Source organism: Nyctibius grandis, chromosome 14, assembly GCF_013368605.1.
Source record: "Nyctibius grandis isolate bNycGra1 chromosome 14, bNycGra1.pri, whole genome shotgun sequence".
Lineage (NCBI taxonomy): Eukaryota > Metazoa > Chordata > Aves > Nyctibiiformes > Nyctibiidae > Nyctibius > Nyctibius grandis.
Genome location: NC_090671.1, coordinates 14,191,744 through 14,209,561, shown reverse-complemented (window position 1 = coordinate 14,209,561; position 17,818 = coordinate 14,191,744). Strand labels below are relative to the sequence as shown.

Here is a 17,818-nt window from a genome sequence, read left to right as displayed (position 1 = left end):
TGGCTCAGCCCCAGGAAGAGCCACAGATTGTATTTGAAGATCTAAACATGATTAATCATCTACAAGAAATATTGCAAGTAGCTGTTTGTGATAGTTGCAAGATTGAGGCGTTTTATCACGTGCTGAGATTGCCTTTACTGTACATATTCGTGGTGACACAGCCCGTGGTTGCTGATCTCCCTGCCTGCACGGTGCTTCATCCTCTTCCAAAAAGATAGGGTGATTTAGACCGGCAGTTGGATATTCTCTCTTTATGGTACTGGATATTATATTCTACATAGATGCTGCCTGGGTGTGTTCAGTCTTGTTTCAGTAGACATCTTTAATTCATGTTTTTCTTGTCCTTGTAGAGGGTCGCTGAAAACCTTTGTTCATACGGTGCATCTATTACAGAAACAGACTGATCTAGGATCCTTGCCTGTGGCTGATGTATTATACAGGTTTGTAGTGACTTTTCTAATAGTAGCACTTTTACACCAGCTCTGAAAATGTGAGATAAATGTCTTTAAATGTGATTAAAAGGCTTTAGTGTTATTGAAAGCTCTAGGAAAGATCGAAATGTAGTCAATTGCAGAAGACATTAGAAAGTCAAGTCTAAATGAATCTACTAATTTTTTGTGTATTAAATTTTTATTTTTTTTAATTAAATATTCATGATTCCTTTAAGTGGCTGATGAACTCTGACAGTGAATAATTACTTAAAATACATCTTCATCTTAACTTTTGATTTAGCTAGTTGTGGCTATCACTGTTATCTATGCATCTTATTTTATTTCGTGCTTAAAGGTTGTTGCTTTTGGAGGGAGGACCTGGATCACCCTCTTGTTTGCTTGGAGGAAAGCATATAGTGTCTTGGGGCTTTGAAGACATGTTACCTGCACCTGATGCCAACAGTAGTTCCAGCAGTGAAAATAAAGGTGAATTATTTCATCACTGTCAATATTAGCAGGGGAGGACAGGATACTTCTAGTGGTGATAATTGTTTAAAAATTAATGTAAAGCTTTAGAGTTGGAAAAGATTTCTCATTTTCTGTTGGAAGTAATGTAAAGGCAAGTACAGCACATATCAAATAGCTGAAAGGTTCAGAAGGACCATCTGGAGAGAGAACTGGGCATCACAGGAGTGTCTTGAAGCCTGATATACAATGAGAGGGGGAGGGCAGCAACTGTCTGGGCACTTTGTTGTCTTAGTCTGTACATTCAAAACTGAAGTTTTGAAAACATGGACTTAATTTATAGGAGTACTAAATTGTTTACATTGTTTGGCTTGTCATGCCTATTCTTAAGTTAATCTAAGTAGATATGTAAATTATTTGTTTCCTTTTTTTTAAAGTTAATTTGAGGATCAGATAGAAAAAATTATGCTGTTTTATATTAAAATTAAGAATGGACTTTGTTACAGGAGCTCTTAGAACACCAAATAATAAATTCAGTATTAAAAAAATGGTTCTGACCCATCAGTAGTGACGTGTCATGAGCATCTGTTGGTTTTCAGTTGCTGTGGTAGCTACAGCAGAAGTGTGATGACCATGGAGAATTTCCAGTTCTGTGTGTCACAGAGGAGGCCTCTGCTCTCTTCTTTCTTCCCGATTTAGATGCAGACTTAGGGCGCTGTCTTGCAGCAGATGGGCTCTATCTTTACACAACTAATTCAGTGGGCAGAGGAATAAGCAAACTAGGATCTGGATTACATGGTACTTTGCGGTAAGTGACAGTTAAATATTTGCTATTCTGCAGATCTGTTTTTTAACAAAAAAGTTATTGTTTTGGTAAACCTCTCTCAGATGTTAGGTGTACCAAGACTGGAGCATATTATGCATTTTCACTAAATACTGTTTTAATGCTTTGGTTTTCTCATCTGAAATTCTTCTTGAGTGTGTTTTCTTTAGAATTGCAGAATAATTTAGGTCAAAAGGGACCTCTGGAGGCCCTTTAGTCCACCATCCTGCAAAGAGGTATACTAGCAGAAGAGCTAGAACTTTAGATTTTCATGTATAGTAGGCTGGTTTATTCTTTGCTGAGAGGGATATACTATAGACTAGTTTTATGACCTTTTTATAGTTGTACAATTGCTGAATTGTAAGTATTTGTTTTCTAATTATGTCATTCATTATATAAATGATTAGTGCAGATGTGACTCGCTGTACCTTCTTGCTTCTTTATTGCTTGGAAGTCATGAGGCTTCTTATGCTTTAAGTCTTCTACAACAGAAATTGCTGCCTTACACTGACTCGAATTTAAGTTCAGTCAAGGTTCAAGAATGTGGTTGTGAGTTGTTTTTAGAAAAACAAAAAAATGGCGCAGGGTTTTGGAGAGATTTAATATACTGCTTTTTTTTTGCCAGAGGTTTTGTGTACTGCCGTAATGAGGAGCTGGAGGCTGGCTGGGTTGCTTTTGGCAACAGCAAACTTCTTCATCGGCCCGTCTCGTTTGATAATAAGCCTCACTCCCTTTTCCAGGTTGTGGATCAGCATACCCTTCAGGTAAAAGGAGCAGTTCGTTGCAGAGTTGTAGTAGAGTAAGGAAACGTTCTTAATTAATCACAATAATTTCTAGCCTTAATTAGTTTTGTCCTTGAAGTTTCTTCTTTTTACTTTGTGAAACTGTTTTTATAAACCCCCACTGAAAGCGTTGCATGATAGAACTTCTGAGTTATGTTATAGATATTACTCTGTTTTCGTGTGTGTGTATATATGCATGTACAGGTATGTGTGCATATACACATGTATGTATGTGTATATACAGACTTACACTGTGCTATATTATGATACTATTGTAAGAGCTAGAATATAGCATAGTCACATTATAAAACAATCAAACAATAGCAAAATGGACTTTGACTTAAACTGAAAACATAATCTTTCTGAACAGCTCCTTATTCTTCTGCTGCAACAAAATTCAGGTATTGCTTCTGATCTAGTTGTGTTTTGTCGATAAAACTGTCATCCTTTGTAAACTGTGGGGTTTTTCCTGCCATGGTTTTTAGGATGGATGTGCACATTTATGTCCACTGTGTTTCCTGAAACTGAGAACGTTTGGATTCCCTTTTTCTTCCAAAGTTTCAAGTAATGTTTCAGAGAGGTTGCAGAAAGTAGATAACTCTTTAGCAAGTGTATTTTCTTCATGGCACTGTGGGTATGCTCTCAGTCATTAGAGAGGAGATGATCCTTTTATTTTTAGATGTGTTAAATGTTTAGATATATAAGCTGTTTTGTATGCAGTAGATATGTTTGCCAAACATTATAGATTAGCTCTTTATAACATATAAATGTAATACTATGTCCAATAATAAGCCTTTTATGGACTAACTTCACTTGATCTTTATTTATTTTTAAGTACACTGTTAATACTCATAATAAGAACTGTTAAGATGTTCTCCTTCTTGTAGGTATGTCAAATAATCCCAATGCCAGTAAATCACTTCCCAGTTGGCAGCACGATGACTACCGTGCATCTTTCTTCAGATGGTACATATTTCTACTGGATTTGGTCTCCTGCAAGCCTCAACGAAAAAACACCAAAAGGCCACTCTGTCTTTATGGATATTTTTGAACTTATAGTAAGCAAATTATGCGTTTTCTGACTCTGGAGTTGGTAGCATGACTACTGCTTAATTAAATATCAGCATTTTCAAATCAACATATTAGTTTGAATATTGATATGTGTAATCTGAATAGCTGTTTGTAATGTGTTTATGAAATAACTTTTAACAGAACAGAAGGTATATTGTTCAATTCTGTCTTCTGAGGACATACGACTATTATACCCCAGCAGCAGGAATTGTAATGTAAAACGTATTTTATTATAATTAGCAATTAAGTTTTATGCTGGGACAGTAATCAATGTATTAGGATTTAAAGCATTGTTTACTGGGGATCTGCTTCATTGTGTTAAAAGCCAATCAGGTCCCTCAAGTTACAAATACAGTGGTTTTGTCTACACTGCATTTTCTAGCTTGAAATGCTTTTTATGTTGTATGACAGTCATCATTTTTTGTGTAAAAACAAATGTATTTCAAAATATTAAGCTGCACAACAGCTGTACTTAGTGGGATGATGGAGCTAGAAGGGGTAGGGCTGTAGCAGTACAACTTCTGGAAAATGCCTAATGCTGTAAATCAGATCTTCTCTTCATTAAGAGATACATTCTTTAATAACACGTCCCCTGAAGATTATGGTCTAAGGAAATCATTGCTTGCACTTTTTGGCTGGCAGATGATTTAAAGGCCTCTTTTTACAAAACTTGCCAGTGAAACACCATTAAGAATACAGGAAGGCTGCATATTTTTAAGTAGACTTCCATAAATAAACCTAAGATTATGACAAGCAGTTGTGTCTTTAAGGACAGACCCAATATAAGATACTCTATTGAACCACAAAGTCACAAAGAAAACACATACTCATCTGTCTAGCTTTTATAACACTTTTTTTGCAGAAATTCTGACAGTTTAAGTTTGTATCCCTACCTGATATGTTGTCTTGTTGAGTTAAGGTAATCTGTCTCCCATGGATTTCAGTATCTAAAAGTATTTTTTTTTCCCCCTCTCCATTTTAATAGGTAGAAAATGGTGTATGTGTAGCAAATCCTCTACAGGAACGAATTATATTAATGAGAAAAGAGGGTGAATCTGCAAAGAGTATAAATGAGATGCTTCTGAGCAGGCTGTCTCGGTATCGAGCCTCCCCGTCAGCAACACTGGCTGCTCTCACTGGCTCTACCATCTCCAATACATTGAAAGAGGATCAAGCAGGTCAGAAGAGGTTTTACTGACTCTCAGTAATTTTTCATGGTTTGTTTCTTAGCACATATGGTATCAGTTCTAGTACTTACTAACCTCTTAGGACATGTAAAAAAAAAGTATGCAATTTTTTTCCTAAATAAGTGTTTGAAGTAGATATGCAGTGTTTGCTTAATGCTTGAATTACAAGTTCCTTTGCTAAAGTAGGCATTGATTGTGAGAAAAGTGTAATGAAAAATGGGAAGAATACTTGTAGCACCCTTTTTTCCCCATGTATTCCATTATAGGACTGGTTTATGCCACCTTTGATCAAACTGATAATTGCATTTCTCTGCTGTCAGTTCAACTGAACTTCTAATTGTCATGTAAAAGTGGACTGTAGTTTAGAAAATGCAACTATTGTTTCACAAATAAATTGGATATTATGAATTGGAGGTAATTTTACTTTTTTGAGGTAATTTGCACAATTGAGTATTCTTTTATGGGCTTTCTGAAACTACCCAAGTTAATTAGAGAATCTTCAATGAACAGCGTTGGTGGTTTTCAGGATGATCTGGAGTTTTGTAAGATTTGTCTTAAGATTTTATTCAGTTTATCCTGAATTACTTCGCTTCTTCCTTCATACGCACATGAGTTTTCTTTCTTCAATTTTAAACAACTAAAGGTGTTTCCATAAAAATGAAGTATACAGGAAATAGATATGCTTACAGGGAAATTGTCAGAGTTAGCCTGAAGAGCTATTTTAAAGGCTGTGTTTTGCCACTTAACAACTAGAGTGCTACAGAAGAAGAAGAATAAGTGGTTATTCTTGGATAATTCTTTAGTCAGGGCTCAGAAAAGTGTTGATTAACTGTGGCAGGAGCTAGATCATTATGGCTGTGTGTGTTTCATGTGGAGCAGGAGAACTTAAAATAGCAAATGCATAGTGAATCTCAAATGATATCTATGTTATAAGGTTATTTGGTTCTAAGATACTGCTTTCAATATGTTTATCAGAATACAATTCTTAAAACAGTTTTGTACTTAAATTTTAGGCTCCAATTTTCCTGGTTTGGAAATTAGAGATTGCCTTTTTTTTTTTTTTTTTTTTTTTTTTAATTTTTATGTTCTCTTTTGTTAAATTACCTGTGAAACTCTGTGTCCTTTTGGGGATTGATGCTGAGCGTGTGAGATTATGAGGCCACCCCTATATACAACTTCCTAAAGCAACTTCTGAGTGCTGCAAAATGTAGCTTAAATGACTTTCCACACTGATTTCTTTGCAGCCTTAAATAGGAATCTGCCTTATTTGCTGCCTGTTATTATGAGTTTTTCATGTAATGAAGAAATAAGTGTTTGTGTTGTATTTTTCTGTTTAATATTTCAGCTGCAAACACTAGCTGCGGGCTGCCCCTGAAAATGTTGAGGAAGACTCCGATATACACGTGTGGAACGTACTTGGTGATGTTGGTGCCACCCCCGGGTGGATCAGGCAGTTCTGCCACACGCTCGCTTTTTGGAGGAACGAGTGCTTTGACATCTTTAAAAAGTAAGTTGGATACATTTGTGGCAGATTTGAAGTCCTTGGTTTTCTGAAATACAATAAACTTCTCAGAAATTTATTGGGGATTTTTTTCTCTCTAGTTCTTGCTTCAAGCTTGGTGTTCAATATCTCGGATGGGCAGTTCACAAGCAGAGCAGATCTCATTGATGCTGCGGGAAGCTCCCTTGGACGTGGTGCTCTAGTTCCAGGACTCGGTAAGAAGTTGATCTGTTTTCTGGGAATATTTTCAGAACTAGATGTATCCAGCCCTTAGGTTCTAAATAATCTACATGGATTTTAATTTGTAGTAAGGAACTCTGCAGCTGGTGGAATTTCATGTCTGTGGTGAAATGTTGTAAATTTAACATTTTGGAAGTTCAGAATTCCCTGAAGGAATTTCCAATATCTTGCTTTTGCAGTTTCAGCTGCACATAAGCTCAAGAAAAGTGTTGTCTGTAGCAGAAAACAATCTTGAAAGAAGTCTGATTTTTATACCCTGCTCATGCTGTAAGGTGCTACAAAGTTGTGTCTTAGCTCTAGATTTGAAAATACATAAGTGCATGTTAGGTGGAAAGAACTTGGAGGTATTTCTGATTTCCTTATTGCTTTATGACTGAAACTTCATGAGTGCTTTTTTCAGGACTTTTTTGAATGGTGTATTTTGAACTGAAGTATTTAACTGAAATGGATGCTGTTGTATATTTACTTGAAATATTAAAAGGGATGTACATTCACTTCATTCCTTGGTTTTCATTCCAGTGCATTGTTATTAAAGTGCTGTCACATGACAGAGAACTTTTAAAGCAGATAATTCGGATTTATATCTGCTATAAAAATACTTCAGTCTGGTTTTCTAACAAACATTCTAAAATTTGATGTGCAAAATATTTTCCTTTTCTTAGGTGCCTGTTATGATACTATGAATAACATGATATGGACGTGCTCTAATGATTATATTGATCAGTGGTGTAATCCTGGGAACCAGGCGTTCCATTGTGTGTGTCAGAGACTGGGAGTGAGTCACGTCATCGCAGAGCCCAAAGGTGAGGTAAACCCACGAGTCAGCATTTTATACAAAGTGAAAGTGAAATGTGCAACCATCATAGAATAAATATACAGAAACCACCTTCTGAAATTTTATATTAAAAGCTGAGTTCATTCTTGAAGTTGTTTGTAAATACTGGTCATGGTTTATCTTTGCTTTAAGAAAGGAGAACGCAAAAAGCGAGACGTGTTTGGAAGCTTCCAGATTCTTGTTACCTTTAGCCCATTAAAAAGTGATGTGGGTAGTTTTGTTTATCATGTGGGCATGTGTCCTGAACTTAGAGGAGATGACGATGATGATGATATATTGCATTTTAGAAGCAAATGCTAAGCTGTAGTCTGTGTTTGTAGACAGCACTTGAACTGCTTTTCTCCTTCTAGGGGATGCAATAACCACAAATGAGGTGATTAACCAGTTACTGCACCATGTTGGTGCCATGTGTATCCACCAACTCAACCTGCTCGCAGCCAGCAACAATCTTCCCATAACAAATTTTTTGGGCAAGCAACATCCAATTGAAGCACATCATCTCAGCAGTATTTGTGATATTATGGAAAAAGCTATGGTGAATGGAGATACTTGTATAATACGCTGCATCCTTGTTGTCTTTCAGGTACAAGGGCATCCTAAATGTACTTCACAATAAACACTAAAAAAAAAAGTTGTTTTAGAATACAGGCAACCACTTGGTTTTATTAGTTTTTAATTTTTTCTCCATTGCATTCAATTTAATGGAGACTGACCTAGCAGTGGCTTTGTAGCATCTTATACACCCATTTGAGTCCTAATTTAAATGTAATTGCCACCTTTACAGAATAAAATAAAATCCAGAGAGGTTTCTTCCTTATTTCTTTCTTTTTTTCTTTCTTTTTCCCCCCCAAGGGGATGGAAAAAGAAAGAGCGTTTCTCTTGGTGCTCAAGTGCTAGCCCAAATTTTGGAAATCCAAAGTCAGTTTCTGACTCTGAGATTTCTAGTGACCTAGACAAATAGTTTGAGAAACTGACTGCAGGAAAAGAGTTAATGTGAACAGTGTTTAAGTTTTTAATGTTGTTGTGTTTAATTTTTCTTAGGTGGTTTTTAAATTTTTCTTCAGCCCACAAACCGAAAGAAACAGGGATATTGTTAGAAGGTCTGGCCTGCTGCTTTGGCAGTTACTGATGGCACCAAGGGATCAGATCTGCTCTGAAATTCAGAAGGAGGTTTGCCTAGCTATTAGGTAAGTATCTGTTTTGTCAAATTAAACTTAACTTAGATTTTTAGGTTATTTGAAAGTGTTGTAACAAATGAACATTCGAATTGTATTCAGCGATTTAATTTTAAATTAATATAAAATCTAGGTTGACATAGTATGTTTAAAATTATTATGATTTATATCTGTGGAATAAGGGGAATACAGTATGTCTTGATGTATCAAGTGTGATTGTGTATCATGAAAACGAGGTAACGTACATCTCAAGGACAAGGAACGCTGTCTCAAGCGTCCTGAGTACAAATATAATCTGCTTTCAAGTGGGAGGTGCTCCAAAGGTTGAGAACAAAACCTTCTGAAGATCAACCTGCATTTTTCTTGTGTGAATCACAACATTCCAAATTTCAGTGGCTTTATGCATTCTGTGAGTGAAGAAGAACAGCCTATCTTTAGTACAATTATCTAGCATTTCAGGGTCTTGCTTTTTGATGGGGAAAAGCGTGTCCTGTCAACTGTATGGACAGCTGCTGCCTTTTCCCCTTGTTTAGCTCGCTATCCTCCAATGACTTGTAAAAAAAATCAGGGGTGGGGATTAGGTAATATCTCCTTCCTCCTGTTTTTTCATTGAGGGATTCTGATACCAATGGAAACCTCAGACTTAGCTTGCAAGGTGTAATAACTTTTCCTGATGTTTGTGTCGCAAGTTGGTCAGCATGAGCCAGAGGGAGGGAAGCTGCAATAATCTCTGCTCTCAGTGTGAAGCTGAAGAACATACCAGTTTTCTTTTCTATGAGAGTGTTGTAGAAAAAGAAAAGGGGAAGAGAAGAAAAAGTCTGCAGAATAGTTTCAACGCTTCAGACCGTCACGAAGTACTCCTTTAAGTGATTGTGATCTTGTATCTTGATGTGGTAATTCATGTAGAAAGGACAAAGTTCATCACCAGTTAGAGGGAAAAACGCCTCCCCAAGGGTATTTATGTGTAGCTGTGTTGTTTCCAAAGGGCTACTTCTAGAATCTTCTGCTTAATTTAAACTAAGACTTCTATAAGGAGCCAGTCTTTAATAAGTATAAAACTGCAACACTAGTGACTTCTTGATTACAGTCTCTTGCGTTTTCCTCTGTGCTTATCACAAATAAACCACAGCTCTTACCCCATCACCAGAGTTGTTTGAGTTGTTCTCTAGACCATCATCCATTTTTTTCTGACATCTGTTTCTTGAAAAAATGGTTGTGCTGTCATGTATACAAGTGATTAATGTGGAGTTTCTCAGAGGGAGGCAAATAGCTCTTGAAGAAGCATTGAGACCTAAACAATAAAATATAGTTGATTAAAAGAGACTTCTGGAGAAAGGCGCTGCTTATTTTATGAATAATAAAAAATGTTAAAATATGGAGAATGCCTTTTTAAGTTGGAAGAAGCTATTACATAGTCATTCTAAATGTTACATCAGATACTAAGCTGAGACTCTGTGATGCCATTTCCACATGTCTGTTGAAATTATTTTGTTCACTTTTAAATAAGTTAAGTAATACATGGTTTTATTTTTTCTTTAGCTCTGGTTTAAATATCCTGTATCCTGGAGAAGCAGAAATCAATAATTTATTGAAATTGGTCTTAACTGAAGGTGAGAATGTCTTATTGACATGTGAGAGTGTTTTTTTTCCTAATTGAAACAAAAAGTGAAAATATTTCTCAGTCTCTGGAGGGAGAACAGTTCAGAATATTGAGCACTCGTCTACTTTAAACCCATCCTGTTCTAGGAAATTACGGAATGCTTCAGATTCTGAAGCTGCTTTCTGAATGGCTGCATGGTCAAGCATATGGCAGGTGTAGAAAAGGAAAATTTGTCTTAATCAGGCAGCTGTTTGAAATTGAAAAAGGATTAAAGTTCTCTTTTGTCACTAATAGTACCGTTTTCTTGTCCAGGTTGTGTTTTAGAACACCTGGTTAGCAGTTAGCATTACGCATGGCAGTTACACAGTAACCAGAGGCACTTTTAGTGCTTAGTGAAAGAGTAATAATCTGCTTGCATTCACCATGAAATGGGAGACTGGACTTGGAAGCAGCTGATGTACAGTAATTTGTTACTTCGTAGGAATGTGCTCATGCGTCAGAGCCTTTGGAATTTAAAACAGTGCTACGTGTAGAGTAAGTTTTAACAGTCTAATATCAACAGGGAATTGGGTTACACTGTAAATACAATAATGTCTGAGAAGCAGCATATATTAAGCAAGATATTTGAGGAAATAAAAATAAATTAATTCTGTAAAATGCTGTTTTGCAAAAATTTTTGCATTCCATTTTAGGAGAGAGAAATAGTGGTCTGTCTCAACTTCGTGACGTTATCCTGACTAATTTAGCTGAACAGCTTCAGAACAACAGATTTGGAAGTGAAGATGATGATCATTATAGGTAAAATGCAACAATACGCTCCCCCTCCTCCCCATTTATAAAGTATGTTTTTGTTACTTTAGGTAAAGTTGCATAAAATTCTGCTGAAATTGCTTGTTATCTTACTGGCAGTGTGAACTGAAATATTATCTTTGTGTCCATAGTGGGTAGAATTTCATTAGGACGAGGGAGGGAGAGGCTTGACATTTTAGGGGAAATTTTGGAGACTTCTGTACACAAACTGAGGTTTGGGTTCACTGCTACTTACCACACATAGGGTAAATGCGGGTGATAAAAGTACGATATTATGACATTGCTCTCCATATCACTATGTTAAGTGACTTTTCAGCTGTAAAACTGTCAGCCTCAAGTATGTGTTCAAGTTGGGAGGAGTCCTTTTCTAGGAGTCATTAGAAGTCATAGATGGGTATCAGCGCAGTGCAGGAGATCCCTGGTCATCTGCTGTATTGATTGTTTAAACATTTCAGGCCTGGTTTGCTTTGTGTCTGAATTTCTGAAGTTGAACAGATATTTGTTTTGGTTTCACATAATTTGTGATACAGCTTCAGAGACTTTTGAGATGAGCTATACAAAGTACACCCTAATTAGACTATTAAAATTTTGCATCTTTCCTGCATTTTTTGAAGACTAAATGATGAGCTGTTGCACTACATTCTCAAGATTGTTGTCCGAGAATCTTGTGTCTTAATCACCAAGTGCCAAACTGTATCTAAAGATGATTTTCAAAGGCTTCTTTCAACTGTGCCTGTAAGTAAAATGTATTTTGATAAAAGTGTATTTGCCTTTGTCGTCTTTTCCCCATTAAATCTATCATCTTCACTGAGTGTATAGAGGTGAAACTTTTGTAGTTGTGTGTCTGAACAAATACAGGAAAAGAATGTCTTTTGTTTGTGCTGTGCAGGGAAGGAAGAAACAATTTCTTACAGCAAAGTAAATCATACAGCAGTGCTAAAACAGGTTTATGTGTGGATATATTTTCCAATTGCTCTGGTAGCTGTTTCAATTTAAAGGAAGTTTGTGTATCTCATCTTCGAAGCATTACAACGACTTAAAACCAAACTAAACTCCTTCCACAGTTGTGTATAATGATTCATACAAGCAGAAAGGATTGTCATTTACAGACAAAAATGAGTGAAAGTTGACATTATTTAATCATGACAGTGTGCATAGATGTTTTCAGCAGGATCAGCTCCCTGATCTGATTGATGGCAAAGGCAAGTGAGCGTGCATGCAAACACTGGGGAGGGGACAAAGTCATGGCCTGCAGGAGGATGGGAAAGGAGTAGTAGCACAGAACCATCATCTTCAGGAATGTGAATTAAATTTAGCTCTGTGGTGGCATTATCTTTGAAGAATTAATTAATGTTACAGTACTTGAATATTACCCTAATGTTACATACTTGAATAAAATGATACTGCTTTTTTATGTTTTGCAAGTTGTTTCACAAAGTTCAGTATTTTGCAACCAGTTTCTTCTCTTAAATATGAATTAACAAGCTTGAGTTAAATCAGCAAAAAAAAAATTTCTGTTCAAGGGAAATTATTTTTTGCTTTTGCTTGTCCTCTCCCTCAACTTTTTTCCTCTTTTATATTTCAAAGTACAAGGATTGCCTGAATCAAGGTTGTTGAAAGGATTTAGATAATGTGAAGTGTACTTATTTATGTTAAAGGCTGCATCTTCGTGTTTGCGGTACCTGATGGCTGTACAGAACCACCTCCTCAGTAACACTATTTTGATTAAACCTGATGAAAATGATGACAGTGACAGCTCCTTGCAGGGAGAGACATTGAAGGTACAGGTAAACACCAAGTTTTATTCTAGTATGGCTCTCTACAGTCAGTGTTCCTGTGGCACCTTGTTTCTGCAGTGCATTCTACTTACGCTGTTTTGTTGGTTCTTTTCATCTGGATATAGTTAAATTACTGCAGACAGGTTTTTTGTGTTCTCCAGCTGAAGTCTGCAGTTGTTCTGTGTTCAGTATTCCAGCTTGGGTTCTCTATTGTCAGTGAGAGCAGACACTTCCCTTCCTAAATATACATATAATGAAGTTTAAAATGTGTTTTAATTAATGTGTGCTAGTAAGAAAACTCGTATGCCAGGAGTTATTTCTGGACACACTACCCCCCCGCTTTCTCTTCTCCAAATCACTTAGATGGTCCTTGAAAAAAATGTTTTTCAGATTTAAATAGGGAAGGGTTTTCTCGTTTGCCTTACCTGGCTTCTGCTTTTTTTCAGTTTTAACTTACAAAGCTCATGTAGAGCCACCTACATCTGTTGTCTGAAATAGTGTGACTAATGTTTGTAGCAAGGAAACTGTTAGAGGACAAGGTTCACAGCCAGTGGTTGTTTTGTTGATATCAGGTTTATTAAAATGGTGTAATTTCATATTAATGCTGGAATAGTCTTGAATGAACTTGTAGAAGCCAGGCTTTGTCCTAGCATGCAGACTGTCTTGTCATAGTTTTTGTAACAATAACTATTCTTCTATAATAGTATTGACTTCTGAATTTGTGGTATTGTTTGTTAAGCTGGTTTTGTCTGCTGCTCTTTGAGACTTTCTGTGCTTGTAATCTGCTGCAGTTGAAAGTTACTTGTTCAGGTTCATTGAGTAAATGCTAAATATTGTAGTACTTTTCTTGTCTCACTATTCATCCATGTTTTCATTGTTCAGTTTCTCTCTCTACAGTGATCCTCATACCTGCTAGGACATTCTGTCACCAGTGCTGTACCTTGGCTGGCTAACAGCTCTCTCTTCTGTGCTGGACTTGGGGATTCCTTCCCTCTAGAAACTGGATGTGCATCCTGTAAAATATGCACCTAGTTTCTCCCAGCACTTTGGGGCTTAGCATTAATCAAATTTAAGTCTTGGATGAATCTACTGCTGCAGGCCTGCCAGGTCACATTATCATTATTTTAATTTGGAAATCCATCGTTTTGTTCTGTTGTCCTTTTTTGTATTCTCTAAGAATTTAAGTATCCTATAATTCTTTTTGTACCTAGGAGCTAAAGACCAGCATTTTGTCTCTCGCTACACAAATTCTGACAGGATGTGATGAAGTCTTAGAAATGCTGCAACAAGTCACTACAGCACTAATAAACAGTGACATTGCTGATAGAGAGCAAAGGTAGGACACGTATGAAAACAATAAACTGTTGCTTTTTGTGGCTTGTTGTAAAAGCACAGGTAGCATTACTTGTTCTTTAAAACTTCATGCTTGAGCTTTGGGTGTGTAGGAACTGTTTCTTACTATTGCCTTTGCTTAGCACTTACCTTTTGAAGGATTTAGAATCAGACTCTCCATGTCAGTACTCCTAGCTTGACAATCTACAGAAACTTCAGATTGGTAAGGTTGTACTCAGTTACGATGGCGTTTATGAGCACGGTAACTGGACACAAACTGTAGTTAGCCAGCTGGGAATATTCCTGTAAGATAGGGCAATTTTTTTTATTTTTAAATTCCTGACTATTGCATCTCTAGTAGCTGGGCTAGATATTTTACCCACGACAAGTCTTGGATGTTGTTGTGGTATCCTGCATGTTTCATCAGAGAGCGTCACCTTTCCCTTCCCTGTCTCCCCTCTGCTTAAAAATATGTGTTGGGAATGAGATGTAAACAAAAGCTGTGAACCTTTTCTCTAGTTTAACAACCACCTCCCTTTCCCAGCTGTGTTTCAGGTTTCAGTTCCTATGCTTTTCTGTGCCTGCAAGATTAGTTTTGTTTATTGACAATACACAATTCCTTTGAGATATTTTCAGCTGGGTTTCATGCTCAAATGTATTTTTGTAGCTACAGACTCTAAGTCCTTTGAGCTATGTGTGCTAGGAGCCTGATACATACTGAACAAATACATTTGTGTTTGATGTGGACTTTCATCCCATGCCCATGGGAGCTTGTAATTTTCTAAGTAATTATTAAACTTTTGATTTATGTCTTCTGGACTGTCGTTGCTTAGGAAGAATTGACAGCAAAGACTGGGACAGTAGCACTTTGGAGAAATTGTAATGTTTTCAAGATACTAAGTTTTTTATGTGTTTTTTTTTTTTAAATATAATGCAAATGTTCTCTGCTAAATTTTGAGTTGCCTGCTTACCTAGTCTGTTACAAGATTAAACAGATGACTAAAAATAGTAGTGATACTCTGAATATAGTTGTTACTATGTAAACCTCAACTCTCCTTACAGATTAAAAGGCCTGGAGCAAATTACAAAGGCTACTATGCTTGGTCATCTGCTTCCCGTCCTGCTGACATCTCTCATGCATCCAAATTTGCAAACTTTAACCATGGCTGATGCCTTGATGCCTCAGCTGGTGCAGCTGGTTCTTTACACAAGTCAGGTATGGTCTTTGTGTCAGCAGTTGTCCACAAAGGAAAAAACATGTGGCATGTGTGTCCTACAGTGCTGTGGGTCTTGGTCAGCTTCCTGCAGGAGGTGATCCACAGAGCATAGTTTAAGAATTGCTCGACAGCTACAAAAGCTGATAATGCTGAATACTAAATTTGACTTGGTACAACAGCTACTAAGTAATGATTTATTGTCAATAACAACATACAGGGTGATTGTTAATATATGTATTTCAATAGTGAAATCTTAAAATTATTTACTGTTTGCACGTTTCTAACGCTGTATGTTTTGTGCCACAGACTGCACTGCTGCTTAAGACTCAGTCTCCAGTTTTCTCAGAACTGAACAGTTCCCCCAGTGGTGCATCAGAACAGAAGGGGAAGCTGTTACCTGATGAGAGGTGATTTTTCTTTACATTTTGGGTCTTTTCATGGGATAAAATATCTTACCTGTAATGTTCATTTGACGATAGCTGTGGATAAATCTTAAAGCAGCAGTCTCTCCTTTTTTATTTTTTCCCCAAAGGCAAAGCTGTAATGGTTTGTAAGGCTGTCTTAGAGATATATAAGCCTTTATAAGAGGCAATTTGTTATAAATTTTTTTTGCATATAGAATTAAATGATTAATATCTTCAGGTTGTTTGCACAGGATATGGCTTGTTTTGTTTTTTTCCCCCACTTCAAGCAATAGGAATTAGTTCTAAATGTTCCTCTTGCAATAAATTAGGCTAAGGAAGACCTTAATGAGAAAATGTAAATTGCTCTGGCAGCATGAGATACTGTATTAAAAACACTGGAAAAATAGTAAATGGTTTCATTTACATGAAGAAATATAACAATTTTAAGTCCTGCATTTAAATCCTGTGACTCAGCTCAGAGTTACACAGCTCCTGCTTAGAAGCAGAAACACGCAGCTAAGTGAGGAGTCAGTACTTTGTGTCACTATGTATTAATACTGAGAGGTGATTTTAGGTACTTTATAGTTTGATGTCTGCATGTGTAGTAGAAATCTGTGTGTTGAATTTTAGGACTAATTTTTCACTCTTAATTTCAGAATGCTGGAAGAGAAAGAAGAGCCAGGTTTTCTTACTGGTTTGAAGATCCCTGCTCCCTGGGCTGCTGGGAAGACTGTAGAAACAGTTCATCCCGTCAGGGATAACTATAAATTTAAAGAAACTGTACATATCCCAGGAGCCCGCTGTTTATATCTTAGATTTGACAACAGATGTTCTTCACAATATGATTACGATAAGGTAAGCAAGGGCCAATTCAGAAATCCTTTCTTTCATATATACTTCCATCAGCAGCACTTCCCCTGGTCGTTTTTTCTGCCCCATGTCTGTCATGGCACCTTATTTCTGGTGATCAGGATAATGCAGGAGTTTTTTATTGATAGGAGCTTATTAGTGTACACTGTAATGTCACAGTCTACTTACTTCAAGACTGTAAAGTACAGGGGTGCAGAGAGGTTATTTCTTGTATGGCACAAGTATAAATAACTTTCCAAAAGAATTCTTGAGTTTCTTCTTAAGACTAGATGATAGAAAATGTACAAAGAGTTGTTGCCATGAAAAGGCAGGAAGATGAAGATAAATTATTGTGTTTAATTTCTATTACTCTTGAAGAAACAATCCAAAAAGAATATATGCTTTAATTCTTCTTGTGTATTGTTTCAGAACACAATATCCCACGATTGTTTCAGTGTTTAAAACTTGATTAGTTATGAGGATCTTTTGTTAAGAGATAAGCTCTGTAATGAGGAAGTTTCCTTAAAAGATGTCAAAAGTAGTTAGGAAATAGGAGAAATATAGTAGGCTCCAGAGGTATGGCGTTGGGGGGGTGTGTTTTGTTTTTTTCCCCCTCAGAAATTCATACCAACTCTTCCATCTTTTTAAGTTTGTTTCATGATGGCTCAGATTTGTCAAAGTTTGACTTTCTTCTCATTTTTGCTGTTGTTTAGTATTCCATATTTCTCAAATTTTAATCTGCCTACTTTGTAGATCAGCACAGTTTGTTTAAACTGGGCACAACTGGAAAGGTTACTTTTTTTCCTTGATGATAAATGGCTTGTTTACATGGATTAATATGAACAAGTATTTTCAATTTAAAGAACACAACTAATAGCACTTATTTACTTTGTATAATCAGAGAGCTGCTTGTGCTGCTTACTGATTGTTGCCATATATCCTTCGACATAGAGCAAGTCCTGTGATACTCACTCCTATTATTTATTTATAAGCGTCTTTAATATTAATGTCACCCATTACTGGTTAAACTTCTCTAGAAAACTTTGGGTCTCGTCATGTTCCCACTGAAGTCACTGACAAAATATTAACTTTGATGGGAGCAGGATCAATCCATTTATTGGTAGAGAGGCAGTATGTTCTAGTTAGCTCAGCATGAGGACTGGAAGTTAGGATTTCTCCTCATTTCTACTCCCAGTTCTGCTGCTGACTTGCTGTGTGACCTCGAGGGCAAGTCACTCAATTTCCTCTCTGCCTCAGTTTCCCCATCTGTAAAATGGGGATAATAATACTTGCCTGCTCACCTCACAGGGCTGTTGTG

At 36.7% G+C, this 17,818-nt stretch overlaps 1 protein-coding gene across 7 annotated transcripts in view; it reads left to right on the top strand.

Annotated features, from left to right (window-relative positions):
- The window catches only part of HECTD4 (HECT domain E3 ubiquitin protein ligase 4), a 68,519-nt gene that overhangs the window by 12,238 nt on the left and 38,463 nt on the right, over positions 1-17,818 (top strand). For 3 of the 7 annotated variants that reach the window (XM_068412888.1, XM_068412885.1, XM_068412883.1), the window contains exons 3-21: positions 351-440; positions 787-917; positions 1,596-1,704; positions 2,345-2,483; positions 3,389-3,559; positions 4,558-4,750; positions 6,105-6,266; positions 6,362-6,475; positions 7,163-7,303; positions 7,686-7,918; positions 8,377-8,522; positions 10,050-10,120; positions 10,803-10,908; positions 11,535-11,655; positions 12,579-12,707; positions 13,910-14,034; positions 15,093-15,246; positions 15,554-15,654; positions 16,308-16,506. In XM_068412888.1, coding sequence (XP_068268989.1) covers positions 351-440; positions 787-917; positions 1,596-1,704; positions 2,345-2,483; positions 3,389-3,559; positions 4,558-4,750; positions 6,105-6,266; positions 6,362-6,475; positions 7,163-7,303; positions 7,686-7,918; positions 8,377-8,522; positions 10,050-10,120; positions 10,803-10,908; positions 11,535-11,655; positions 12,579-12,707; positions 13,910-14,034; positions 15,093-15,246; positions 15,554-15,654; positions 16,308-16,506 — 2,635 coding nt within the window. The remainder of the gene's footprint in view (positions 1-350; positions 441-786; positions 918-1,595; positions 1,705-2,344; positions 2,484-3,388; positions 3,560-4,557; positions 4,751-6,104; positions 6,267-6,361; positions 6,476-7,162; positions 7,304-7,685; positions 7,919-8,376; positions 8,523-10,049; positions 10,121-10,802; positions 10,909-11,534; positions 11,656-12,578; positions 12,708-13,909; positions 14,035-15,092; positions 15,247-15,553; positions 15,655-16,307; positions 16,507-17,818) is intronic. The other 4 variants (XM_068412886.1, XM_068412884.1, XM_068412887.1 and 1 more) reach the window with 3 other exon arrangements.